General features: G+C 40.5%; 3 protein-coding genes across 3 annotated transcripts; 1 reads left to right on the top strand and 2 right to left on the bottom strand.

The window, feature by feature from the left end:
• Window positions 1-12: 12 nt before the first annotated feature.
• On the bottom strand, window positions 13-1,284 carry LOC116919134 (uncharacterized Golgi apparatus membrane protein-like protein CG5021). Its single transcript, XM_032925025.2, has 6 exons — window positions 1,163-1,284; window positions 1,022-1,083; window positions 750-904; window positions 605-684; window positions 276-542; window positions 13-205 (listed from the first exon to the last, which is right to left on the bottom strand). The coding sequence occupies exons 1-6, from the start codon at window positions 1,181-1,183 to the stop codon at window positions 140-142; spliced, it is 651 nt and encodes a 216-aa protein (XP_032780916.2). The 5' UTR covers window positions 1,184-1,284; the 3' UTR covers window positions 13-139.
• A 1,660-nt stretch (window positions 1,285-2,944) lies between these two features.
• Window positions 2,945-5,816, top strand: LOC116919130 (Fanconi anemia group I protein homolog). Its single transcript, XM_045171405.1, has 6 exons — window positions 2,945-3,083; window positions 3,142-3,259; window positions 3,315-3,548; window positions 3,628-3,789; window positions 3,855-4,119; window positions 4,186-5,816. Exons 2-6 carry the CDS (start codon window positions 3,204-3,206, stop codon window positions 5,368-5,370), a joined length of 1,902 nt encoding a protein of 633 aa, XP_045027340.1. The 5' UTR covers window positions 2,945-3,083; window positions 3,142-3,203; the 3' UTR covers window positions 5,371-5,816.
• Window positions 5,817-7,195: 1,379 nt separating this feature from the next.
• Window positions 7,196-8,132, bottom strand: LOC123470414 (transcription initiation factor TFIID subunit 11-like). Its single transcript, XM_045170675.1, has 2 exons — window positions 7,914-8,132; window positions 7,196-7,867 (listed from the first exon to the last, which is right to left on the bottom strand). Exons 1-2 carry the CDS (start codon window positions 8,130-8,132, stop codon window positions 7,196-7,198), a joined length of 891 nt encoding a protein of 296 aa, XP_045026610.1.
• Between the last annotated feature and the right edge of the window lie 266 nt (window positions 8,133-8,398).

Raw genomic sequence — 8,398 nt, 5'->3', positions numbered from 1 at the left:
CAATCTAGTCGGTTTGTTCACGTATACAAGAAAATGTATTGAACTTAACTTCAACAGGATTTATATTAGAATGAAATAAACTGAAACTTGGAATATTGGTGGCTGCGAAAAGGAACGGCATTAATATTTCTATCGTCAGCTAAATTACATTGGTTGCAGAGTTCACGTTTGAAGTTTGCGCTTGCCGTGTCAGCATACTAACGGCCTGGACATAGAATAAAAAAGAAATTTAAAATTCTGCTTCAAAGCGATGAAAAAAAAATACTTTGGCTTACCTTGTCCATAACTTGTTGGCGAAAAAATCCGTTGGCGTAACTGGAAACAGCCCCAGTAAGGTTCGTACCCTTACCTAACTTACATCGTAAGTATCCATAGACGTTAGCCCCATTTAGGGAAAGGGCGATACAATCTAGCACTAGCCAACGAAAGCTGAATCTGAACAGAGCAAGGATGAAGAGGATTACCCATGCCACAGGGAAAACAATCAAACCCATCCAAAATACTCTAGATTCTGCAGCATGCACTTTTCTGACATCACCTTCCTGAAATCCATGACAAAAAAATTAAATGAGGATTACAAAATCACTTTTTTTATGTGATTTACCTTTCGTGCTTCATAAACCCAATGGCTTTTGCCTTCATTGTCGACATAACTCCACCACCGAAGGCCAACCAATATTCTTCCTGTAAACATGGAATCATATGAATTTTTATCTTGAGGCTAGAAAATTTTGAAACATGTCACAGACCTGTTATATTTTTAACAGTCCAGAAGTCCAGAGCAAGCAGAATGACAGTGAAAACAAAACTGGTGACAAATCCATCTGAAAACCAGCCACAGAAAAGGTAAACCAAAATCGCGGCTGCACGGAAACCAAGGTGGAAAAGTACTACGTATGGGTGCCTATTTGAGGAAACAAAAATAAGTATTTAATTCATATAACAAATGGGGAAAGAGATGACTTTAGAGTGATGACGAAGAATGAAAACGTAAACAGAATTTAGGTAAGGGAACGTTTACCGGAATTGTTTAGGATTCTCTTCTTCACCAAATCCAGGTGTGTCATCATCGATTAATGGTGCCTGAATGAGCAAATAAAATAATGATCGTTAAAATATAAACTATTTTGAATTAAATTGTAAGATATTTTTCAGAACTAACATTAGCAGCAGACGAAGCCATGTTGCTGACGTTGACATCAAGTGGTTGCGCCTTTTGCCACTTGGAGTTGGATTGGAAAATTCTAATGCGTAATAGAAACAAAAAAATTTCGTGGCAACGTTTGTTATGGTAATGAAGGATCCCAACTCCATCTCATTCATGGGCCTGAAAGCTGTCAGGCAAAACATGACGACAACTCCTGTTAGGGTTCAGGTCCCTGGCCTCAGGGTGCGTTTTATCGTCAACCTGTAGTTGAGCTGCTCAACTTTTTTCGTTGACCATAAAACGGTTTTTACGTTGGTTGAGTAGAACTTTTTGGTTGAACTACGCAGTTAACCATAAAACGAAAATGGATCTCAACATGTGGAAAGCTCCTCCTCCTTTCCCATCCCTTTCAGAAATGCTTAATTGTAAATTTGATAGAAATTTAAAAAAATAGTTGCTTTAGGAAATAACGGTGTCTATAAATTTTTCAAAAATATTTATAATAGTATCACGTCGTTTATTGAAACTTGCTAAAATTTTTAAATATATTGATTAGTGTGGAGTAGCAGACGTAAAACGTCAGCATGAAACATTTTTAACAACAAAATGCAGGTGACCCAATTTCTTCAATGTCTATTCAGTAGTTATTTACTTATCTCTAATCTCAAACTTCTGGAATGGTAATAAATGTTAATGAGGAATTATTCCAAAGTTTAACATATTTTTATTTTATATTTTTTTATTTTATATATTTTTATTTTTTATTTAATATTTTACCTCTTGGCCTTAAAACACCATCACACTTTCTATTCATTATGATAAAAAAAAATTTACAAACGTGTACCACGACCCACGTCCCTATCTAAAGAAAGCCGTCTGCTGTGATGGCTTGAACAAAAAAAAGGTTGCCAGATTAAAGAAAATAAGAATTATTATAAAGTGGGAGGGTCAACCAACTTGAATTTAGTTCAACCACAGTCTGGACTGTGGTTGAACTTTTGTGGTTGAGCTCGCAAAATTTGGTCGAGCACAACCTTGGTTGAACTTTTTGTTAACCATAAAACGGAAATCAAGCTCAACTGTGACGAATTGGTTAACGAAAAAATACGGATTGAGCTCAATTTAGGTTCGGGTTGAGCCAAAAAATTGACGATAAAACGCACCCTCAATTTGCAGCAAGAGATAGGCAGCTCAATTCGCTATACTAGCGCAACTTGCCTTACGCATTCAGTTGCAACTCCATCTCGTTCAGGGACCTGAACCCTGTCAGGCAAAAACACAAAACCCCCAAATCATTATTTTTTTGTTTTGTGTTTGTTATTATTTATGTTTATTGTTTATTTTTCTTTCTGTTTCCTTTCCGTAATACAATACCTTTTAACTTTATAATTTTGTTTTCATTTATTAGAATATTACTTAATTAAGCAACGGTATAATTTCATTAAAATTACTGTAATAATTGTGAATTTCCACTCAAGGGCATTCGGGTAGTGGAACCGGTTCCAAAACCCGATATCATTACTGTATACCCTATTTGACTTGTTTTTTGCAATACATCATAGTTTTATTTATTTTCCTTCACTTGCACACCCATTTTAAGTTAAGGCTGGGCCATATCTTCTAAAGTGGGTATTTTAAACGAAAGAAAACCGCTTGATAAGCACCTACCCGAGTAATGACCCATCAGCTATTTTTCAGGTAGGTAGGTCGGTGCGGTTTAACGTGTCTCGGGTAATCCCTCTATCACAGTACACAAAATTAAAATAGCTTTATAGGTAACAATATTAGGTCTAAATTAACAAATTTTACAGAAATGGATAGCCGATATAAGGATTTGAACTACTCGCCTTTGATTTGTTGGAAATCCGAAATGCGGGTGGCTTTGGTCGTCCAAGTATAACTGGACCGAACCTTGGTAATGCATCAAGTTCGTCAGGTATGCTGAGAGTTTGAAAATAAATTAAAAACCTCATCAAATATATGCACATGGCCAGGCACCACTTCTGGAACTGTACCGGAGCAGTGTTGGCATATCGGCGCTCATATTCTTTTACAAATGATCAGAAAATTCCCGGATTCAGCCCCACTCATTGTAAAAAAACTTGCTGAAAGGTAATTTTCCAAATATGTTACAATTGCACTTTTACATTTGCCTTTGCTTAATTAGATTACAGGACGTTAGTAATGATTCGCAATATATCACAACGTTTTGCTTGATGGTCCAGCATAATCCACTTAGCATGCTGGAATGCAAAGTTTCTTTTACCATGTTGTTATACAGCATGGAATATCGTGGATTAGTTTCTGCCAAACGTCTTTATACGGGTATCTCGCCCCTGTTTCGTTCATCAGGTGCCTTACGTGACAGCGCCTTTCTGGTGTTACGCAAGCTACTGCACAGGTAAAGCTTTGCTATTTTAGAAATTTACAGGCACATCCCTACATCCCTCCACACATTCTTACCATTATTCTTCATCAAGTTGTTTAGAGGAAGTTAGACAGGTTGCAGTAGTGGGTTTTCTAGAAATTCTGAAACATTTTCGTTTCTACGTCCCTACAATCGGTTCATCCCTCAGCCAAACTTCCATGAGTAGTCAGGCAACAGTAGATGTGCATCACAGCCAAACATCAAATTCCAACAGGTAAAATTATATTTAAAAATGTTATACTTACAAAGACATTCACCTACATTTGCATAAAAATCAAGAGCGTTTTGTAGTGAACTCTTAAAACTTCTTCAGTGCGCTTTGAGTCAACAAGCATCGGTTCGTTTGACACTATATCAGAATTTGCCCGAGGTTGTTTCCCGCAATCCGGAACTTCTTCCGGAGTGCATTAAGATGTTGCGTTGTCATTTAAAATTTTTTATTGATCCCGAAGCTGTAGTCCAAGTTGACATGTGCATAACGAAGGATGGGCACAATTCCCACGTGATAGAACCATTAGGACACCTTATTCAAGCCATACACCAGGTAATCCGTCCTCATAGATTCAGTTTTTGTAATAATGAAAAAACTAATTTCTTTTTATGCGTCTAGAGCATTTTGCGAAGTGGCAAAATAAATTACTTTGCGAAAGAAGATATCGATCCCAAAAGCGAAGATCAAGTAGATCTAGGAGTTCTGCTAATAAGAAAAGTAGTCACAAAAATGGCCGAATCATCAGTTGATGATTACGTCGTAGGGGACGTACAGGAGCTTAGCGCCCAGTTGAAGATCCAGACACTTTCATCTGTTTGTATCGCCCTCGCCGACTTCTGTCTCGCCGAAAATGCCACCACAAATGTAATAGCGGCCAAACGCTTAGTCAGTCTGTACGAGATGCAAACCCGTTTTGATTCACTTCTCAGTGAGGTCGGAAAAGGCAAGGCTCCTAAAAGAACGAAGAAAAGGAAAGAAAACCCCATCGATGAATCGCCAATAACAGATGACACTCCAAAAGCACCAATGAAGATATTTGAAAAGTGCACTCCTAGTCTCCAAAGTATTTCTGCGTTCATAGGATTTCTGAAGGACAGCAATCAAACTATTGCTAACGAAAAAGAGATACTGGCGTTTTTTAAACCACAAATTGGGTTACGACTTTGGTTCGCTCAATCAGCGTTCAGTAAATTTCAGGCGTTTTGCAACAGCAAAGACATCGAGGGACTTGGCCCAGAAAGTGTGACGAAATTCAGTGGCACTATCGCACGTGCTCTATTGCTCCATTGCCAGAACACGCGACAGGTAGCGGACGATCGTTCTTCAGCCATGTACTGCACAGCTTTAAACTGCCTTCACGACATTATTCTTGGTTTCTGTAAACATAATCCTACCAAGCTAGGTCGCTTGTTAACGGCGATGGATCAAGTGGAAAGACCAGCAGCTGGAATTCCTTTGGAAAATCAAATCGCAAAAACCTTGAAGCACTTAAAAGATTTGTTAAATCATTTGTTGTCAGGAAGAGAAAATGAAGATCTCGTCACGAAAGCAGTCTTACCCATCGTCGGAACGTTAATCGTGCTATCAGATCAGTTAGACCCAGCCGGTGCTGAATATACAGAGCTGTTTGATTGGACGCATAATCTGTGTAAAAACGTTGAATGCAGAGAATCTTCAATTGCAAAACCCCTTATAAATCTTCTTGCTCACTTAAGCATGGCATCAGAATCAAGTCCGAGCATTTTGGAGGAGTTAGCTAAAGAAGATCGACGAGAACGTTTAAAGATTCCAAATTATGCTTAAAGATGTCTTCCATTAGCTGCAGTAAGCTTGGAGAAATATGACTTGGCTTGCTCACAGAAATATTTAGGTAATCATTAGGAAGCTCTGTTATCTCAGTATCATTAGTAGCCATTAATTCAGCCTGCAACTCACTCTTCAATTTTCCCCATACCTCCTCAGTGTAGAAGTGGACCATATGTGTATTAAGAATTGGAAGAAATAATTCCAGAAATGATGATAGCTTTTCCAAGGCACTTTGAATAGTTATATGTCTCGTCTCCATTTTAATAATGTGACTTCAAAAATGTAACTGACTCTTAGCAGAGTAACTTGCATCAACTTTAAGGACAGCACAACAATGTTTGAATTTGGCTCGTAGGGGAGAGTGGGGGCAATTGATACACTTTTTGGTTTTTTGTATTTCTTGAAAAAAAAACTAAAAAGTTTAATATAAAAATTATATAGAATTGTAGCCTATTATCTCAGCTACTAAACGATATTTTTTTTAATGAGAAAAGATTAATTTTAATAGTAGTAAATTGTAAAAAACTGAGGTCGCTTCGAGTGTTTCAATTGCCATGGTAGCAGGGCAATTGAAACGGTGTGTCGACGCAATTGCAACGTGGGTTTTCCCATAAGGAAGCTTCTTCATACCCACATAAAATGAAAATCACGATATCTCAGCAGCCACAACTGCTAGTGTGATCAAATTTTACCATTAGGTACAATGCGATATACAGATTTTTAAAATATGCTTAAAGTAGATCGTAATTTAGTTTAAAATATTTAAATAATTAAATTTAAAAAAAAACCATTAAGCAACATGCTTTTTTAAATAAATCCCAAACAGCGAATACAAGTATTATAGTTGTGTTAACATGATGATTTACATTTGTTTAAATGAATTACGTCAAATACTTGCAAAAAAAATGCAACCACTCTCAGACAGGGAATATAAACAAAGTGTTTCAATTGCCCTGCAATAGGGTCATCGTTACATTTAATTATTTAAAATTAATTAAGAGTGCAGGGAAAAATTAAATTACATTAAATTGTAGAAAAATGAATTGCAAATCATCTGAAACTAATTTTATCACTAAAACGTAGCGTTTTAGGGGTTAGAACAAAAAAATTGAAAACGCAAATTTAACAGACGGAGAACACAGTTTTTTCGAGATATCTTAAAAAGTTTTGAATAAAAAAACTCGTAAATTTTTCTAAACTTGTAAACCCCCTCATTCTATTAACCCTAATTTTTTCAAGAAAATTTCTCTTATACGGCGAGAGAAACAATTTTTGTTTCAATTGCCCTGTGTCTCAATTGCCCCCACTCTCCTCTATCTCTTGAAGTAAAAGCCCCAGACACAAAAAATGAAAACAATACACAATTTTATTTATTTTTTATTTTTTTATTTACCAAAATTTTGTATCATACTTGACAAACCAACGTGAATTACCAATATAAGGTTGGCCTCACGGCTCTGGTTGGCCTCACGGCTCTGGTTGGCCTCACGGCTCTGGTTGGCCTCACGGCTCTGGTTGGCCTCACGGCTCTGGTTGGCCTCACGGCTCTGGTTGTGCCTCACGGCTCTGGTTGGCCTCACGGCTCTGGTTGGCCTCACGGCTCTGGTTCCTCACGGCTCTGGTTGGCCTCACGGCTCTGGTTTGTGCCTCACGGCTCTGGTTGGCCTCACGGCTCTGTTGGCCTCACGGCTCTGTGGCCTCACGGCTCTGGTTGGCCTCACGGCTCTGGTTGGCCTCACGGCTCTGGTTGGCCTCCACGGCTCTGGTTGGCCTCACGGCTCTGGTTGGCCTCACGGCTCTGGTTGGCCTCACGGCTCTGGCCTCACGGCTCCTCACGGCTCTGGTTGGCCTCACGGCTCTGGTTGGCCTCACGGCTCTGGTTGGCCTCACGGCTCTGGTTGGCCTCACGGCTCTGGTTGGCCTCACGGCTCTTGGCCTCACGGCTCTGGTTGGCCTCACGGCTCTGGTTGGCCTCACGGCTCTGGTTGGCCTCACGGCTCTGGTTGGCCTCACGGCTCCTGGCCTCACGGCTCTGGTTGGCCTCACGGCTCTGGTTGGCCTCACGGCTCTGGTTGGCCTCACGGCTCTGGTTGGCCTCACGGCTCTGGTTGGCCTCACGGCTCTGGTTGGCCTCACGGCTCTGGTTGGCCTCACGGCTCTGGTTGGCCTCACGGCTCCTGTTGGCCTCACGGCTCTGGTTGGCCTCACGGCTCTGGTTGGCCTCACGGCTCTTGTTAGCCTCACGGCTCTGGTTGGCCTCACGGCTCTGGTTGGCCTCACGGCTCTGGTTGGCCTCACGGCTCTGGTTGGCCCTCACGGCTCTGGTTGGCCTCACGGCTCTGGTTGGCCTCACGGCTCTGGTTGGCCTCACGGCTCTGGTTGGCCTCACGGCTCTGGTTGGCCTCACGGCTCTGGTTTCTCTGGTTGGCCTCACGGCTCTGGTTGGCCTCAAGGCTCTGGGTTCTCTGGGTTCTCTGGGTTCTCTGGGTTTTGGCTAGGTTATTTTGTTACCAGCCAGAAAGAAAGATGAGCAATATTACCAAAAAGGTAAACACCAAGAGTGCTATTAGACATATCGTAAAATAGCAATCCTCCGACCAATCCCTTGGTGGCTGGTGGTGGCCGGTGTCTGGTGGCTGGCTTGTGCCGTTCTGCCTCCGCCGTTCTCTATCCCTCATGAAATCCCTTTCATCGGCAAACATGGGTACTGCTTCATTTCCCAAGAGCCATGATATTAGCATGAGCAATCGTTGGAACATTTTCGATGCAGTTATTCGCAGTCGATTTGATTCTTATACATTCATTCAGACACAAGACCACTAGCAGAACTATGTTTGGACCAATTAGTTCCAGCTATTTGGAAAAGTATCATTATTTCAGACATTCTCCATGCGCAATTAGATTTGAAACTATTTTTCGCATACATTTCGTTGTATTTATAGTTCGTTTAACAATTATGTTTATAAACTAATTAAGAATTATTCATGACGTCCGACAACGCCCACAAGACAATTGTGGTTGTATC

This window comes from Daphnia magna, linkage group LG3, assembly GCF_020631705.1.
Source record: "Daphnia magna isolate NIES linkage group LG3, ASM2063170v1.1, whole genome shotgun sequence".
NCBI lineage: Eukaryota > Metazoa > Arthropoda > Branchiopoda > Diplostraca > Daphniidae > Daphnia > Daphnia magna.
This window is presented reverse-complemented; position numbering and strand designations above follow the sequence as displayed.

Coding starts and splice junctions, on each gene's coding strand:
- LOC116919130 (XM_045171405.1), top strand. CDS start 3,204: ATGATCAGAAAATTCCCGGATTCAGCCCCACTCATTGTAAAAAAACTT. Junction 3,260..3,314: donor GTAAAAAAACTTGCTGAAAG/GTAATTTTCCAA, acceptor TTGCTTAATTAG/ATTACAGGACGTTAGTAATG. Junction 3,549..3,627: donor TTACGCAAGCTACTGCACAG/GTAAAGCTTTGC, acceptor TTCTTCATCAAG/TTGTTTAGAGGAAGTTAGAC.
- LOC123470414 (XM_045170675.1), bottom strand. CDS start 8,132: ATGTTCCAACGATTGCTCATGCTAATATCATGGCTCTTGGGAAATGAA. Junction 7,868..7,913: donor TCTTGGTGTTTACCTTTTTG/GTAATATTGCTC, acceptor AAAATAACCTAG/CCAAAACCCAGAGAACCCAG.
- LOC116919134 (XM_032925025.2), bottom strand. CDS start 1,183: ATGGCTTCGTCTGCTGCTAAT. Junction 1,084..1,162: donor TGGCTTCGTCTGCTGCTAAT/GTTAGTTCTGAA, acceptor TTGCTCATTCAG/GCACCATTAATCGATGATGA. Junction 905..1,021: donor GAGAATCCTAAACAATTCCG/GTAAACGTTCCC, acceptor TTCCTCAAATAG/GCACCCATACGTAGTACTTT.